At 41.8% G+C, this 19,568-nt stretch overlaps 1 protein-coding gene across 1 annotated transcript; it reads left to right on the plus strand.

The window, feature by feature from the left end:
* The first annotated feature begins 17,643 nt into the window (after positions 1-17,643).
* LOC134286446 (uncharacterized protein K02A2.6-like) lies at positions 17,644-19,055 on the plus strand. The gene is made up of 3 exons (XM_062848060.1): positions 17,644-18,114; positions 18,177-18,873; positions 18,949-19,055. The coding sequence occupies exons 1-3, from the start codon at positions 17,644-17,646 to the stop codon at positions 19,053-19,055; spliced, it is 1,275 nt and encodes a 424-aa protein (XP_062704044.1).
* The last annotated feature ends 513 nt before the right edge of the window (positions 19,056-19,568 follow it).

A 19,568-nucleotide genomic window follows, 5' to 3' on the forward strand; every position in this document is an offset into this window, starting at 1 on the left:
TTCAGGTACGAGTTTGTAGTGTTGGAGTGAGGTAGATTAGATGGCGTAGGTATGTTGTTATTAGCCCTAAAAGGGATACCTGGGGTCCATTGGACCCCAGGTGCCTTTCAGAGCTCGTCTTTGATGGAACACACTCAGCGAGGTGACGAAACTGAGGCCATGAAGGTATCCCTTTTAGGGTTAAAGAAGAATGTCAAATTGTATATACCTGTATGTACCTGGAATGAATAAAGAGTGTGACGGTTGCTGATTGAGGTATCAGTCGGCAGCCGTCTAGTTTGATGGAAGGTGTCTAGCGTTCTTTTTTCATTGTGATTAAGAAACAGTCACCGACGGAGCTAGCCTCGCTATGGCTTGTGTGGCCATGGTGGACTAGCTCCAACAGATTTGGGAGGAGGAAGTATTACTGGAGGAGTGGATGGAAGGTATCGTGTGTCCCATCTACAAAAAGGGCGATAAGTTGGATTGCGGGAACTTTCGCGCGATAACACTACTGAGCGCTGCCTACAAGGTACTCTCTCAAATTTTATGCCGCGATCTATCACCGATTGCAAGAGAGTTCGTGGGGAAATATTAGGCTGGATTCATGGGTGAATGCGCTACAACGGACCAGATGTTCACCATCTGCCAGGTGTTGCAGAAATGCCGCGAATACAACGTGCCCACACATCACTTGTTCATAGATTTCAAATCGGCGTATGATACAATCGATCGGGAACAGCTATGGCAGATTATGCACGAATACGGATTCCCGGATGTACTGATACGATTAATCAAGGCGACGATGGATCGAGTGATGTGCGTAGTTCGAGTATCAGGGACACTCTCGAGTCCCTTCGAATCTCGCAGAGGGTTACGGCAAGGTTGTGGTCTTTCGTGCTTGCTGTTCAACATTGCCTTTGAAGGTGTAATAAGAAGAGTGGGGATAAACACGAGTGGGACGATTTTCACGAAGTCCGTTCAGTTGCTTGGTTCCACTGATAATATTGATATTATAGCTCGTAAATTTGAGACAATGGCGGAAACGTACATCCGGAGTGAAGCCAGGCGAATCGGATTAGTCATTAATGTGTGGAAGACAAAGTACATGATGGCAAAGGGCTCCAGGGAGGAATAACCGCGCTCGCCACCCCGAATTTATATCGACGGTGATGAAATCTAGGCGGTTGAAGAATTCGTGTTATTGTACTTCCTGGTGACCGCCGACAACGACACCAGCAGAGAAATTCTGAGACGCATTGTGGCAGTAAATCGAGCTTACTTTGGACTCCGCAGAACTCTACGATCGAATAAAGTTCGCCATCACACCTAATAAACTATCTACAAAACGCTTATTGGACCGGTAGTCCTCTATGGGCACGAAACATAGACCCTACGTGCAGAGGACCAACGCGCCCTTGGAGTTCCCGAACGGAAGGTGTTACGTACCATCTACGGTGTTGTGCAGATGGAAGACGGGACTTGGAGAAGGCGAATGAACCACGAGCTGCATCAGCTGCTGAGAGAACCAACCATCGTCTATACCGCGAAAATCGGAAGGCTACGGTGGACGGATCACGTCATCAGGATGTCGGATAGCAACCCGACTAAAATGGTTCTCGAGAGTCAACCAACCGGTACGACCAAGTAAAGGACGATCTGCGGACCCTACGCAGAGTGCGGAACTGGAGATAAACAGCCATGGACCGAGTGGAATGGAGACAGCCACCCCGGCCTTAGCCTGATCGGTAAGGTAAAGTAGGGATAACCACCCAATACCTTGTCTTGGTATGATACCTAACTTTGGTATGCTGCAGTTATATGTCAGTTATTTGTTCCTGCTCGGGTTATTACGGGTGTGAAAAGGCTGTTTCTTATCCAAATATGCAATATCCCAAGCATCGTTGAAAAACCCAATTGAACGGTGCCGAAGAATAATTCCTGTAGCTGCTGCCTTGGTGCGGTTGCTTTTGGCAAACGCATAACGAGAAAATATGTGAAGTCGTAAGTGGAGTGAAATTGAAACGTGATATTTTGGGCCGATTTCCAGTGCTTAAAACGCTGATTATCGATAGCCTACATCTTTTGCTTTCATGTTATGAGGTATTAGCAAAAGTAAGTCGGAAAATCTGAAATTATTGGCTATTTTCCATCTGATGTGACGGATGTTAGCGCATATGACACGACTTATACAGTTATAGCGGAAAGTATCGAGTAGCGGAAAGAGCCCCTGCTCAAGTGATTCCTTATTGTAGTTCTTCTCCTCCAACTAACAAAATAAAACTTGCCTAAGATTAAACACTGTTCTTATTCGCACCAACTTTGTTACCTCCAGCAGTCATCCGATCAATTTGGGTTTGTTTCGATTACCCAATCAACAAGCTACACGTCCACTTTCCCACAGTTAGCCGGGCTCACCTGGGCCATTGAAATGCGAAGCTGCGACGGCGATGGAGATCCCTTTCGGGGGTAAATAAAATCGTTCAAATAATGAGCAATCATCTTGACCTGGGGTTCTCCAGCTGAGTATGTCAGAAGGAATAGGAAAAAAAACTCAAGAACCAAGGTGATTATCTCAATCATCGATCGTTTTGATCTTTTTGATGGGTTTTTATGCCTAAGTGAAGAGAGGCGCATGGTTTCTGAAATACATCTCCTTTCAAGCTCGGTGATAGAGTGTATTAGATTGTGGGAATAGGGGTACCGCTTGTATTGAATCATGCAGTTTCGTGGAAACGTGCCAGTTCATAACGTTTAAATCTGATCATCCCAAGCGAGTAATTTCACTTTTTTAATGGAGCCGAACTTCACGCAAGAAGGCTGAACCTTTCGGGTCGAGATCAGATCCTGTCGCCGACCGCCACTCATTCTTGAATCTCAGACTCAGAGGAGCAGCAGCCGGTCAATTATTAAAATTGCACAAATGGTGTGGGAACCGAGGGCCCCAAGTGGAACAGAACGCGAGCGACTAAGAGCAGATTAGGTTGCTTGACCCTCAGCGAAACGAGGACGCTATTGGGCAGGTTCTGAATTTGATCCCAGCCGTCCTCGTCGTTTTCGTCGCCGCCGTCGTCGGATGATGGTGGTGGGAACTGGTGCTCTGGCGAGGACTGATGCTGATGCAAGCACGCAATCGTTCTGTTCTTCCCATATAGCCATCAGATTCGCAAGGCTAAAAATTGAAGATAAATCATCGTGACACCCCCGAGCAGTATCGACCTGCTGAAGGAAATGTTTCAGAATAGCGACTTTATGAGAACCGCGTGCATGCTGATGGCAAGCTAATGGCATTGAAACTTAATGCCTACAAAAGAATTCCGAAACATTTCTTAAGCGTACCTAATTTGTACACTCAAAGATAAAACAAATGTTTTAATTTGTATCAATATAGAAAATTTTGCGGTAGTTTCAGAAGGATCCCAGATCTTATTACAATTGAGGGGCCCAGATGCAAAGGGGTGATCAAGGGAGTGACCGTTTTGTTGATATTGAGCTGAGCATACCAAAAAAATCTTCAAATTTTCATCTTTATGGAACTTTTTCAACTTTATTTTTATGATGATTATAAATTATTACAATTGATCGGAGAAAATAAGGTTGATTTTGAAACCCTACAGCCCTTTGCTTCTAACCCCCTCAATTGTCTGCTATAGGTACTTTTGAATCTAATAAATAAAAAATATGAGTTAGGTGTTAAACGACCCGTGCCGAGGAATGTATGATCTTATATAGAGCGTAATTGGTTAGGGTCATCAATAAGAACTGGAATGAGTTTTCTGCCATGGACTTCATTCACTTTGCGTCCTCGAAGTTAAACATCAACAAGCGCCTCAAGCAGGTTTTGTTGAGACTTCGGAAGTCAACGATGGTGAACATGCAGGAGCATGGTAACTGCGCCTGCAGCAACGCCGTGAAGCTGATGGTGCTGAAGTACATATACCCAGACTGAGGCCTTCGTAATCACGCGTATCCCGAAGGGTACGGCAAGCAATCGCAGAAGCGTTCGAGGCAGCTGTCAGGGGACAAGCCGGCCTGTCCCGGATTGAAGGAAGCAGGGGGTTGCGACCATGTGTAGGTCCTCAGCCACCACAGATTAAGACAAGTTAGGAGGTGGACGTCACCTGGACCCTGGTGGACACGCAGAAGCACGAAGACGAAGAAGAAAAAGGAACTAGAGTGTACATACAACCATCAAGCAAAGAAAAATAGGAGGGCAGGGGCCAAGCGCCAGAAGCGTGACGCCCAAGACGGACGAGTCCAAGTACTCAGAAGTCCTGAAGGCGAAGAGGAGCGATGTCAAGCTCATGGATCTTGGGGCCAACGTATGCAGTATTCAAAGTACTCGTATAGGCGATATTATCCTCGGGCTCTAGCGTGATAAAATCCACAATGTCACCTACAAATGTTTGGTGGAAAAAAACTAGGGGTGGGTAATGTCTTCATCCTTTTCAATATATTTCAGCTCACCTATCGCACCATTCACTACGCCATCTTCTACATCGACGTTGGTTGTAATCATGTATGGCATACCAACGGAAATGCGTAGCAAATATGGTAGCCCACCGGTTTCCACGACGCTCATCTTGTAGAGCTTGATGCGAGAGTTTGCCAGTTGACCAGCGTCCTTGTATCCCGCAAAAACGTCATCCGCTATACAGTCCAGAGCATCCTGATTATGCAGTACTTCGTTGTTGTATGCTTCAACATCCGCATTCCGATGATAAAGCCTTATTACTCCTGATGCGTTTTGTTTACACCACTCTACAGTACGGAACCGACTTTCAATCAGTTTGGTCTCCTCAGCAGTCATTTGCTGGCCATTACCAATCTTAGAGAGTATACTGGAGAACTCTACATCTGTCTGCCACATAACCTTAACAAGCGGTAAGAAATCCAATGCTTGCCAAAGAACAGCACCGTGAAAGGAATTACCTGTAGGCTTGTAAACAGGCCTTGCATTGACGGGTGGCAATTGTCGCAAGTCTCCACAGAATACGATGTTAATTCCGCCAAATGGATCATCATAATTGCCACTAATGTCCTGAAGACGCGCATGAATGGTGTTAAGAATATCCGCACCAATCATACTAACTTATGATCATTATGATCGCCTTAATGTTTGCAAAAGCATTGCGGTACAACTGCAGCATTTCAAAGCTGAGTTTCGAATTGTCTCGCCTTGACATAGTGATCCAAAACGCTGAATGAACGGTTGTTCCTCCTATAGCAACGGCTGTTTTTTAATCTTGCCTGATGACAGCATTCAGTGCTCCTGTGGGCAAATGTTCAATATCGTCGTTGTTGGGCTCCATGATGATCGTTCGCACAAACTCATCATGCTTCTCTGTAGCGGCATTCTTCTGCTCACCAACCTCTTCGTTCTCACAAGTACGAAGGTATTCCTCTACAGTCTGCTTCAAATTCAGCTCGCAGTCATACTCCCTTCGTTTTCTCAAGAGATCTGCCTCGTTCGTATCATAGAGCTGAAGAATGTCGCAGACTTCGTTTTTGAATGGCTAAAACAAAAGTACCGATTCGCGCTTGTACTCAGCCAACTCGTTCATGCTGTAGCCATGCCATCTCAATATTCGTGGAACATTCCGAAAAGTGTAGGTGTTAGTACCTCTTCTTTGAGTGTACCGTGCTGCGAAGTCAACTAAACAAACATCTTCTAAGCCATCGCGCTCTTCGTATTTCTGGATAATGTCCTTGGTCCACACATCAGTCGAATCTTCGTCGATTTCCTCTTCATCCATCTGCCTGTACTGTTTCCTAGATCTTATCCTTTCATGAGGCCACGGCCACATCGTTGGCAAGAATTGGACTTTCCTGCTGGCTTCAGACATGGGCAATCGCAGAAGTACCCACGCAGCTTCCTGGGCACACATCTCCACAGAGTTCAGCATTTTCAAACTAACCTTCTTCAGCAACGCCGTGTAATCTTGGTCTGGATACTGCTCTTGCAGAGCGATAAACTCTCGATGCAATCCACTTATACCGCGGTTCGACTTGTTGACATAGTCAACCAAGTAACACGCACATGAGTACACGTCGAGGATGAACTGCAAATGCATGTTAAAACGAAGCTTCTGAGCAATCCATGGGTTGAAAGCATAGGCGCCAACTTAGGGGGGGGGGGGGGCAAGCATGGTTTTGACCCCCCCCCCCCCCCCCCAATATTTGACGATTTTTCAATTTTCCCATATAAAAAATCAGAAAATCCAGGCTTTGCCCCCCCAATAATTTGACCAAGTTGGCGCGTCTGGTTGAAAGGATTCGTCCATAGCTCATTCATCGCTCGCTTCAGGAAGATCGTTGGTCGTTTAATCGAAGAACGCAGAACATCAAGGTAGTACTCGTATGTACATTTACAGTCGTCTAGAAACTCATCTGACGTGTTAAATGCCTTGGTTTCAAAAATTTGTCTCATTTCCGAGGCACGCTTCCTCAATCGATCTCGGCGACTATCATCAGCGGTGAGAGGAATCAGTGTACGCTCTTCGTTCATTGACCAGTACGGTATGCTAAACCTGCAACGCTTTTCATTACGTTTGTAGCAGGTACGCGTGTGGTCATGAATCTGCTTCTTGATCGTTTCCGGTAAATGCACAGCGCTAATGGAACTAACTTTCCTAATAGGCTCCATTGTAGCAGGCATATCTTCAGAAACAGTTTCGTTAGGATCGTTTGCGAGCCAAAGCATGATATGTGCATGGGGCTGCCGCGATGCTGAAACTCGATGCGCTTGAAGGAGTCCACGTCGTAATGCTTTCCCAACGGACTAAGCCTTGGTGAAGAAAGGATCGCCATGAGAACATCGACAAGCTTGTTGAAGTACGAGCAGCACGTGACGGCATCGTCATTGACCAGTGTTGCTCGCTGTAGAGCACTCAGCTCCTGCAGCGGGTCTGTTAAAGCAATGCCGTTATACTCACTGGAGAGCTTGTGTTTAGCTGCTTCAACAAAAGAGGCCATTGAGTTTCACTGGCGCTCAGAGTCAGGAACATGGTTGGCTTCCCCAACTGTCGTATCATGGCGAAAAGGTCCTGTTTCCTTTGATACCAATATTGCACTGAATTTGGTATCGACTTCATAAACGACAGGTTCTTTCCATAAGATCTTCCACGGAGGCTCGGTCGTTGAGCTGTCCTCGCGTTACGTGCATGTCTTCACACCAACCCTTCGGTAACTCGAAGACGCAGAATCTTCATAGCCATGTACAGCAAATGTTTGGGCTTGACTCCTCGCCTATCACTCCGTCTCAGCTCACTAGTAGCCTTCATGAAAGGCGTGACGTGAGTCCCAGCCTTGAAAGTACTGTTGCCAAAGACGGAGACTCGTCGATATGAAGATCAATATGAATGATCGACACGGCGGGAAAGGTGCTCGAGAAGGTGCGCCTCAACTGTCTGTTGAGGCATACCGAGGGTGTAGATGGCCTCTGGACCCTCAGATGATTCCGAGGGTAGACAGTTGAATGGGTCAATTAGAGGCACACATTTCCCGAATTGAGGAGAACATGCCTTTGGAGCCGATACCTGGGTCAATAGAGCGCCATGGGAAGTAACCTTCCACCTAACTCAGGTACTTTTGGGCCACGGTTGCTTTAAAGCAAAATTGACAGCAGAAGCTACTTTGTCGATTCCTAAAACTGCCGGAACAGCTTTTCATCGTAAGTGGAGGGAAATTCGCTAGATACGATATACCTACTAGTATATACACGGAACCGCCAAACTACCCAAAATTGAGTTCTTTTGACGCAATCCCATAGTTCGGCCCAATAAGCCAAATTTGAGTAAATCGATTAAACTCACACTAGGTAAATTGCCTTCACCTCCAGCAAAAACATTTACTTAAGAGTAGGTAAATTCAACCCAAGACCCCCCCTCATTCAACCCAAATTTGAGTAAACCTGCATTTACCCAAAATTGGCTTATTGGGCTCAAGGGCCCCCGTTGGGTAGATGTATCTCTGTTTGTTTTTGACAACATCGATGAGGGAAAGAGGGAAAACAACCTAATTTTGGGTAACTAGTTTATTCGATATACTCAGCTTTGAGTAAAATCGACCCAAAAATTAGGTAGTTTGATTTCTCCGTGTAGCGATACCTGTTATGTATACACTCAGAAATAAAAGTATACACGGAATTACTATTATTTATGCATTTTGTATCCGCATCTCTGTCACTCTCTTTCTGTTTTCATGCTATCTGGTGCTTCGCCTGGGTTGACGAAACACTTCTCTTCAACCCAGGCTAAACGGCAGATAGCATGAAAACAGAAAGAGAGTGAGAGAGATGCGGATACAAAATGCATAAATAATAGTAATTCCATGTATACTTTTATTTCTGAGTGATGATATCCTTAATATTCATGTAGCTCTTTTATATCAGTGTACTACTGATCTAGATGAAACATCTAAATAAGATAAGTTCAGTTTTCATCCGCCATGTTTGGAAAACATTGTAACTTTTTTATCTCGCAATTGTTTTAATCGTTAATAAATGTAATCGCGATCGAAAGTAAATTCGCGACGTTTTATTTCTACCGGAAAACTCCCACATACACGACAAATTTGGTGTCAGAAGTGGGATCGTCGAGTTTTCGCCGCGGTTCAAAATCGAAAGTACGGACAAAACGCATTCTTCCCCACGAGATGCAAAATGGCGCACGAGAACACCGAACTGCTAGGCCAGCTCTCAGCGATGATTGCCGATGCACTCAGGGCCTCGATCGGAAGCGTCATTCAACAAGTGAACAATGGAGCCCAAAACGCAACGAATAGCACTGCCGCTCCCATTCCGAAAATCGCTGCTTTTTCGATGTCCGAGTACCGTCCTTCAGATGAATCATCCGTAGCCGATTATTTTGGTCGATTTAAGTGGGCATTGAGCTAAGTCAGATACCCCAGGCTCAGTATGCCTACTACGCCCGAGTTCATATGGGAGCGGAGCTGAACAGTGCTTTGAAGTTCTTGGTGAGCCCGGAAGATCCAGCGGACATTGAATTCGACGAGCTGCAGACGACGTTGATCAACCACTTCGATCGGAAGAAGAACAAATACGTCGAAAGCATCAAATTTAAGCAGATAATTCAGCAAAAGGGCGAATCGGTGGCACAGTTTGTCCTTCGATTGAGGCAAGGTGCTGCGGACTGCGAATACGGAGATTTTCTGGACCGTATGTTGACTGAGCAAATCCTGCACGGTCTGGAAGCTCGTGAGATGTGCGACGAAATTATAGCGAAGTAGCCAGCTACATTCAAAGAAGCCTACGAGATTGCCTACACTCTCGAAGCGACCCGCAATACGGCGCGGGAAGTGAATACCGGTGCAACATCCGCGGTGCCGGAAGGAGCTAATAAATTGGGATACGAAAGCTTGAGGACAAGAAAGAAGTCGACGTTCAACCAACCGAAGAATTCCCGTAGTGATCAACGAACGAGCAATCAGTTCACCAACGAAGCAGGACCTTGTAAAGGATGCGGAGGACAGCACCTTCGCAGTCAGTGTCGCTTTCGCGATGTTAGATGCCACAACTGCAACATCTAGGGACACATTGCCAAAGTGTGTCGGTCGAGATCAGCTTATCAGGAGGCATCAACTGATCAGGTGGAATCACAAGAGCTACCCCCAACGGAAATCGACATCGTGCAGTCGCTGAGCCAAGTCCACGATCTCACAGGTTCCCCGTATAGCCTGCTGGAACACTTTATCACTCACAGGTTCACCGTATAGCTTTGCGGAAACACTTTATCACTCGCGAGGAGAGTCCATCACAGGACTCTGATAACGATATATCCGACGCGGAAGACTTACTTCCTTGCCTAGTGGCACATGGCACGGACCATGGCACTAGATCAAGAAGGGAGTTCGGTATGTGGTATCAGTAATAACAGAGCACATTGAAACCCCTTCAAGGTTGGGCAAAGATTGCTGTATTTCTCAAAAGGTTCGGTTTTTATAGCTTACAAAGTTGTAATGGTTATCATATGCTTGTTCATGGTTCAATGTGTAAAAAAGAGAAAGAATTAACTAGACGCCTGGGACATAAAGCTGACAATATAAATTTCGGCGATGTACCTATCGAACCCAATGTTTTGGTTATTTGACTCTTCTGATTGTACCCTGCCCTGTGGGGCCACTACACTCGTAATACGAGTCAGCAAAACAGGTGTCCGCGCGTCGGGTCAGAACGCTCGGACCGCACATGCATTCCTGACCATTCTTACTGTGTGCAGATAGCACAGTGGAAACAGCATTGATGCTTACTAATTGAATTGTATATGATTTGGTAGTTACTGTACGTATTTATGGGATGTAATTGATTATGCGGGAAGATGCACAGCACACCTTTCCCCCTTTTTTTTTTTTGAATGATTTAGTGAAATGTATATGAAACGAAATCATTTAAAACAAAAATTCTGTCCCAGAGATCTTTACAAAATAGTAGATTAAAAAATTTTTTTTTTTTTTTTTTCATTTTTTTTTTTTGAAACAAGTTAGGCTCGGTTGTTCACTTAATACTTAATATATTTATTTTATACTGATGCTGTTATCAAGTTAGTACATTTTAATTATTCTATTTTTATGTACAATAGTGGTCTTTCGTGAACTCATTTCTTCTAATTCACAATTTAGTTCTTCAACATTTTTGACTTTATATGGTCCAATATAATGAGGATCTAATTTCTTTCTGTTTTCGTTCGTTATATAAACCAAATCTCCTTCTGATAACTTTATTGAGTTTGTGTATTTATTGAGGTATTGTAATCTATGTTGTTTTCCTTCAATTAAATTGGTTTTTGCTATTATGTTGGATTTCTGAAGTTTGTATTTGAGTTCATTATAATACAATTCTAAATTATAAATTGGTTCTACTTTGGTTTTAAATATATCCTGTGGTAACTTTGCTTTTCTACCAAAGATCAATTCGTGTGGGGTATAATCTGTATCTGTGTGTATCGTTGTATTGTAAACAAATGTATAGAATTTAATCCAGTCATCCCAATCGTCATGGTGTTCATTGCAAAAAGATCTTAGATACTCGTTTAGGCATCTATGATTTCTTTCCAGTGCACCTATAGTCTGTGGGTGATAGGCTGTAGCAAATTTCTGTTTGAATTTTAGTATTTTTCCTATTTTATTCAGTATTTCATTATTATATTCCGTTCCTTGGTCCGACCTAAGTTCAAGAAAGTTTCCAAATGTAAGTATAAAATTCTCGACAAGATTTCTTGCTATAGTCGAAGCTTCTTTATTTTGTACGGGTATTATAACCACATACTTTGTCAAATCACACTGTATTGTTATACAGTATCGATTATTGTTGTTTGTCCTCCGGGGTAAAGGTCCTACTGTATCAATTGATATTACATCAAATGGTTTAGCCGGGGTGGTGGTTTCAATATTTGGCTCCCTGGTATGTTTATATACCTTATTTATTCGACAAGATTTGCAAGTTTTTACGAATCCAGCAATCGTTTTCTTCATATTTTTCCAATCGTATATGACTTTTAATTTCTTATATAATCGGTTTTGTCCTACGTGACCTCCTATTGGTGTCACATGGTAGTCGTGTAATATTTTGTTTATTTCGTTTATATTTTCAATTCTTCTACGTGGTTTATATAGCAAAATTTCCACGTCCTTAAATGCATTGATCGCGATCTTTTTAAACGATTCTACTGGTAAAATCGTGAATATATTATTTTGTGTCGACATAGCTATTTTATTTAACTTTTTTTCTTTAAGCATGTCATTCAACCTTAGACAAACGGACTCTAGTGTCTGAGTTCCATCGGCTGTGACTGCACATAATTCTTCTTTTTCTTTTGGATCCGTTATAATCATCATTATTTTTCCGTTCGAACGTGTTATTGTGTGTAGTTTAGGTAGTTGATAAGTTTTTGAGGAATCTTCTACTTCGTAGATTGACAGTTGCGCACCTGTAAGATCCTTTGAAATAGGTTCCCTTGTTGTTGTATTTTTAGTCATAGACCTAGTGTTTACTTTCAAAATTGTCATTTCCTTTAATTCATTTGATGTGATTGCTACTCTTGAGAGAGCATCAGCACCAACGTTATTTTTTCCTTTGATGTACTCGATTTCAAAGTCGTAATCTTCTAAATCTAGACGCATTTGCGTAAGCTTTTTGGTTGGTTCTTTCATACCAAAAAGATATACTAAAGGTCTGTGATCAGTTCTAATTATGAATTTTCTCCCGTATATGTAGGGTTTAAAGTGATTGATTGCCCAGTGTATGGAAATCATTTCTTGTAAAATTGTATGTTTTTTGGCTTCTGCCTTATTAAATGTTTTGCTAGCGTAGGCTATTGGAAGGTCATCACCATTGTGGTTTTGCGATAACACTGCTCCACATGCTACGTTAGATGCGTCTGTAGTTATTATAAAATCTTTAGTGAAATCTGGATATTTTAAAATTTGTGGAGATAATAAATAAGATTTCAATTTTTCAAATGCCGTTTGACATTTATTAGTCCACTCAAACTTTGTGTTCTTTTTCAATAAATCATTCAAAGGTTTCGCTACTCCTGCAAAATTTGGCACGAATTTCCTGTAGTAATTACAAAATGCTACAAATCTGCGAATATCATCAGCATTTGTAGGAATGGGAAAATTTTTGACCGCTGAAAATTTTGAATCGTCTGGATAGATTCCTTGATCGGTAATCTTATGCCCTAAATATGTTACTTCTGATTGAAAAAATTTACATTTGCTGGGGTTTAATTTTAAATTGTACTGACGAAGTCGTTCAAAAACTTTGGTTAAATTTGTCAAATGGTGTTTAGAAGAACATCCTATTACAATAATATCGTCAATATATATAAAAGCATGTTCAGGAGTTAATCCTGCCATGGCTATTGTCATCATACGCTGAAAACTGTTTGGGCTGATATTTAATCCAAACGGCATTCGCGTATATTGATAATGTCCGGAAGGTGTTGAAAAAGCTGTATATTTGCGTGATTCTTCTGAGAGAGGAATTTGGTGAAATCCTGACATCAGGTCAAGAGTACTGAAATATTTTGCTCTACCAAGTTGATCTAAAATAGAATCAATTCTTGGTAGCGGAAATTTGTCTGCTAATATCTTTTTGTTGAGTTGTCTAAAATCGACAACTAATCTCCATTTTTTATTGTTATCATTTGACTTCTTCGGCACTAACAATATTGGTGAATTGTATGGTGAAACAGAATGTTCCACAATATTTTCATTAAGCATTTTGTTCACTTGAGTTTGTATTTCTTCCGTTTGTGAGTGTATTTGCTTGTAATTTGGGATGTATGTCGGAATATTATCAGATACGTGTATATCTTGATAATAAAAATTGTTTGTTGAAAGCGCATCTTCGCTTAAACAGAATACGTCTGAGTAATTCGATATTAATTGTTTAAAATCTTTTTGTATAAAATTTGGTATATTCGCACTATCGATTTCATTCCAAATATTTTCTTTACGTATGTTTTTATAAGAAGTGGTTTGATTATTTTTCAGAACGTAATAATTGTCAAGTGGCTCTGTAATAGGGTTTATTTGATTGTATGATATAAATACTGGCTTATTCGTAGTGTTCATGAATTTTGCCATTGGTTCTTTTCCGGAAATGATTGCATTTCCCAAAAAAATTCCTGATTGAATTTCCTTAGCATGTACAACCATTTCACTTTTGTAAGTCTTGTTCGTTAATCGTCGAATAGTTTCACTCCTTTGCGGAAGTATGAATCCATTCTGGAAATTGTCTTCAATAGGTACAGATACTGATACATTTCCTAAATCGAAATGCAACAGCCATGACTCGTAATCAATTTTGCATCTATTTGCTGCAAGAAAATCACGTCCAAGAATTCCATCAGTTTGAATAGGAAATTCCTTAGGTACTAAATGAAATGTATGCTTGGTTTTTAATCCATTGCCGAAATTTAACTCTGTATCTGCGGTGGCAATGGTTTCAATTTCGTTGTCTGTGATTCCAATTAGTTTAATTTTTCTTGATGTATTTATTAATTTATCGGGGTTTACTTTGTTGATTTTGAATAATGATGTATCCGCTCCGCTATCTATTATTAACCCTAAAAGGGATACCTTCATGGCCTCACTTTCGTCACCTCGCTGAGTGTGTTCCATCAAAGTCGAGCTCTGAAAGGCGCCTGGGGTCCAATGGACCCCAGGTATCCCTTTTAGGGTTAATGTTATTTTTCCCACAGACATTGAAGTTTCTATGCAAACAAAATTTGATGCTTTTAAATTTATTGAGAGGATCGGTCTACCCGATCCCTTCTCTCTAAAAAATCAGACTGTCGGTTTTCTTGACGGTCGTTTCTATCGTCTCCTCTTTGCTCAGAGTTATTTGTCTCAGATGACGCGTTATAAATTCTACCTCTTCCAGATCCGTTCCTGTTATCGTGATTGTTATATGACCTTTCTTGACGACGGTCATTATTTCTGTAATTGTTATTGTTGCCATGGTTTCTCCAGTTGGAGTTACGTCCATTTGAATTGTTGTGTTGTCGCCAAGGGGGGTTATGATTGTTTCTCCATCCCTGACCTTGACGATGGTTTCCTCTATAAGAGTTGTTTTTGAATGGAGGTCCGTTTCCTCTAAAATTTGATTTGTACTTATTGTTAAAATAGAGTACATTTGCAGGTGGGACTGCATCATTGTCATTTTCTGCAGCCCGTCCTATTGCATCATTTAGAGTCTCAAATGTCCCTGATTTTATTATCAATTGGGCACTCCCATTTTTGAGACCATTTGCTAGAGCCTTGATTCCTGCTTTGTTGGCCATTTTTGTTGCTGTGTCTATTGGAATTGCATCATTAATGTATGCAGTTTCCAATTGACTGGTGAGTTCTTCTATTTCAGAAGAAAATTTATTTAACGTTCCGCTTTGACGAGTAGCGTTCAATTTTGCCAAGACCACATCAGCTGAGATGTGATGCTTGCATTTTTGTTTCAGACTATTTATTATGGCATCAATATTGGCTGGAGTGTCTCCTACTGCTGACCTAGCCTTTTTCTCTAATTTTGACAGCACAATTTGTACCGCAATTGGTTCAGTTGCTTGTGTAACTGCCGTTTTTAATGCTGTAAGAGCAGCAATTATGTTACTTAATCTTTCGCCATTGCCATCGTATTGAGGTATGAGGGACGACGCTAATTTAATCACTTCGGCTGCCATTGTTTCTCGGCCTTCCTGTAAATTTTCAGGAGTTGTTTTTGAACACCTTTTTAATATAATGATGGTGTTCACCAATACTTTAAAAGGAATAGTACGTTTAGTGTGTGCTAATTTGTTTTTTAGAATTTCATGGATGTGTACCCATGCATTTCTGGAAGCCTTTTCAAAATATATTAATTTAGCTTCTGATAGGATATCCTCTAATTCGATTAATGCTGTTTGTACATAGGTATATAATTGATTGCATGAAGCTTGCTTCTCTATCAGTGTTTTGTATAAAAATGTTTTATTGATAGATTTTTTTAAATTCGCTTCTAAAGTCAATAATTCTTTAAATTTTTCCTCGAGTTCAACAATATTCATATTTTAGTGTTCTATATTCATATTCATTGATTTCATTTGTTTACTCACGAGAAATTACAATTTGATTCACAAAAAAATTGAAAGACTGCCATAGAATTGTACAATATGCTTAGGTATCTATATAATATTTTTAAGATAACTTGTTCTCTACAAAATATTTGTTGCTTACCGCAGAATTATTATACTGGTAAATTCCTCCTTTAGCGTCAGGAACAACTGGTATCCCACCAGTAACGTAACTGCTAACACCATCAGGCACGCCAGGAAACGCCGCATTGCATTGATTCGTCGGTTTCAACCAAACTGCTAGTTCCAAAATACCGCTTTCAGCTTTTTCTCCTTTCTTCTTTTGTTTTGTCTTTGCACTGTTTACCTCTTATGTGGGCGAGGTAGCAACCCTTTCAGTTTATTCGACAAACAAATTAGTAAACATGGGCAATTACTCGCCCTCCCAGATTTTGCTCCTCTGCACTAATGTGCGTCATTATTCCACGATTTGTGGACACTATCACAATGCCGGTAATCGTTGGCAACTCTTCGCTTGCGTAGTGTAAGATTTCACGTGCCCGTATTGTCACTCGGTCCACAATGTAAAGATCACTTAGCACTAGTGGATATAGTTCAGTTTTCTCATTGTTTCTCTGCACTTTTATAAATCCTTCCTTTTGAAGAATATTCAAAAAGTGTTCTCCGAGTTCAGTTTTTATTATCACACTTTCACTGTTCCTATCTGTTAGGCTTCTTCTAAGTGTCTGCACGATATTCCTTATTTCGTCCATATTGTCTATTTATTATCACTTTTCTTCACGTTTTTTCTGGTTTTCAATTTCAGCATCAATTAATGCGTCCGTAGATGCCCACCAGCTTTCAACACTAATTCCTCCACTTGGTTTCCATTTGATTTTGGATACATCTCGTTCTTTGGTATTGTTTAATATTTTGTATAGTTCACTGCCATTTTTCTCCATAAATCGTATGGCCTTCACTTGTGCTTCAACCTGGTGGTTTATTTCCTCCCAAGTTTCCATTGTTCTCTTGTTTTGGATACACTTTTGCACTATTTGTCGAGTTTATGGAAAACACTCTTCTAATTGATGGATAAACACGTCTTCTGTTTGCACTGATTTACACTTTAGATAATTCCACCAATGATTTAGCCTTTTTCAGTGCCTTTTTATTTAAATATTTGTTAACCTCACTGATTAACGTTATTGATAATTGAAGCCCGATCATCGCACATAGTAACCAAAGCATAACTATCACTTTATCAATTTTCTCGGAATGATCACCTTGCATGTTAATGATTTCCACATGTTGATCACCGTTATGCTCTACATGAGCCTTTGATTGTTCTGTACCCATTGTCACTTTTCCTATACTAACATATCAATCACTTTTTCCATCATGTGTGTGTGTTTTTTTGCACTTATCTTCAGCTGCATTTATTTTCAACTGTTGGTTCGGAAAAGTCCGGTCGCCATCTCACAGGTTCCCCGTATAGCCTGCTGGAACACTTTATCACTCACAGGTTCACCGTATAGCTTTGCGGAAACACTTTATCACTCGCGAGGAGAGTCCATCACAGGACTCTGATAACGATATATCCGACGCGGAAGACTTACTTCCTTGCCTAGTGGCACATGGCACGGACCATGGCACTAGATCAAGAAGGGAGTTCGGTATGTGGTATCAGTAATAACAGAGCACATTGAAACCCCTTCAAGGTTGGGCAAAGATTGCTGTATTTCTCAAAAGGTTCGGTTTTTATAGCTTACAAAGTTGTAATGGTTATCATATGCTTGTTCATGGTTCAATGTGTAAAAAAGAGAAAGAATTAACTAGACGCCTGGGACAGAAAGCTGACAATATAAATTTCGGCGATGTACCTATCGAACCCAATGTTTTGGTTATTTGACTCTTCTGATTGTACCCTGCCCTGTGGGGCCACTACACTCGTAATACGAGTCAGCAAAACAGGTGTCCGCGCGTCGGGTCAGAACGCTCGGACCGCACATGCATTCCTGACCATTCTTACTGTGTGCAGATAGCACAGTGGAAACAGCATTGATGTATCGTACGTATTTATGGGATGTAATTGATTATGCGGGAAGATGCACAGCACAACGACATAGCATCCACGGGAAAGAAGATGGTCGACGTTCGAATCGACGGCCGTGCCTTACGCATGGAAACGGGCCCTGGAGCGCCCTGCGGAATAATCGCCGAATCCAAACTACGACACATCAAGCCGAATTACTCGTTATCGAAAACGGACAGACAGTTTTCGAGCTACACCGGGCATCCTATCAATTGCCTAGGACGTATTCCGGTGAATGTAACTGTTGAAACTACAAACCGCCGGTTGAATCTATATGTCGTAGCCGGGGAGTCTGACTCACTCTTCGGTCGTGAGTGGATTTCTCAATTCGTTGATCAGATCAACTTGAATCGGCTGTTTTCTGAACCGGTCAACTCGATCAGCAACTCTGGCCTGACAGCGGAACAAACTACTCGTCTCACGGCTCTGCTAGATAGCTTCGAAGATGTGTTTAACGATGTTCCAGGGAAATTGGTTGGCCCACCTCCCCAGCCAAGGTTCATCTGAAACCTAATGTATCTCCTGTTTTTGTGAAGGCCCGAGATGTGCCTCATGCGCTGCGTGAACGATACGCAGCTGAAATCGACAAAAAACTGGCGTCAAGATTCTTCAAGCGAGTGGAATACTCCGAGTGGTCATCCCCAACCCACATCGTCGTTAAGAAAAATGGAGATTTGCGGATCGCCGGAAACTACAAACCGACCATCAACCCAAGAATGGTAGTAGACGAACATCCCATACCGAAAATAGAAACGATTTTCAATAAAATGAACGGTGCTACAATGTTTTGTCATCTGGACGTGACCGACGCCTATACTCACCTGCCAATCGACGAGGAGTTCAGTCACACACTGACTCTGAACACAGCGACACACGGGCTCATCAGGCCCACCCGAGCCGTATACGGAGCGGCAAACATCCCTGCAATTTTGCAACGCCGCATGGAGTCAGTCCTCCAAGGGTTGGACGATGTCGTCGTCAGCTTCTATGATGATATCATCGTGTTCGCAAAAGATTTTGAAAGTTTGCTTCAAGCGCTGAGGGTCACACTGGACAGGTTGAGACGTAGTGGATTGCACCTGAACCGAGCGAAATGCGTTTTCGCTACATCATCCCTTGATTGTTTGGGTCACAAGATAGATCGTCATGGATTGCACAAATCGGACAAGCACGTTGAAGCCATTCGTGATGCACCTCGCCCGGCGACACCGGAGGAACTGCAGCTTTTCCTAGGTAAGGGCACCTATTACAATGCTTTTATACCTAACCTCTCCGAAAGAGCAAGAATTCTACGCGATATGCTCCTAGCTGATTCATTCGATTGGTCACCCGAGGCCGATCAGGCCTATTTGGACCTGAAGGAAGTGTTGACATCGCCCCAGGTTCTAATGCAGTACGATCCTACACTAGAGTAATGCGGGGCAAAAGTTCGCACCTAACAGACTTCACAAAATAACTATTGAACGAAAAGAAAATAATATCGTTTTTCTTCGTTAAACGGGTCCCTATCATGTTGCCTTCAAAACGTAGTACTAGATTTTTTCGCGTTCCTTTTGTAGTTTTAGTAATACAATTTTTAAAACAAATACTCCAATGCGAACTTTTGCCCCATAGTGGGGGCAAAAGTTCGCATTATGCGGGGCAAAAGTTCGCACCTTGTACATGGTAGTTTATTGGTGTGATGTTCATTTATTTCATGTTAATTCATGTTTATCTTTTCACTCTAGCCATGAAATCCGTTTCTTTCTGATCTTAGAATTACGACCCAGCTGGAATACGACCTGGTGTTCAGCTTTTGTAGAGTGAGTTTTATGAAGACTTCCACAACTATTAACTAAGAGCTGTCCTTTCCAGCGTTACTTAAGTTGTCAAAATTCATTGTGGGGTAATCATAGAGATACGTGTTGCACAAAATACATGAAAAAAAA

This window comes from Aedes albopictus, chromosome 2, assembly GCF_035046485.1.
Source record: "Aedes albopictus strain Foshan chromosome 2, AalbF5, whole genome shotgun sequence".
Classification (NCBI taxonomy): Eukaryota; Metazoa; Arthropoda; class Insecta; order Diptera; family Culicidae; genus Aedes; species Aedes albopictus.

Coding starts and splice junctions, on each gene's coding strand:
- LOC134286446 (XM_062848060.1), top strand. CDS start 17,644: ATGCGGGAAGATGCACAGCACAACGACATAGCATCCACGGGAAAGAAG. Junction 18,115..18,176: donor ACGATGTTCCAGGGAAATTG/GTTGGCCCACCT, acceptor GTTTTTGTGAAG/GCCCGAGATGTGCCTCATGC. Junction 18,874..18,948: donor GGAACTGCAGCTTTTCCTAG/GTAAGGGCACCT, acceptor ATATGCTCCTAG/CTGATTCATTCGATTGGTCA.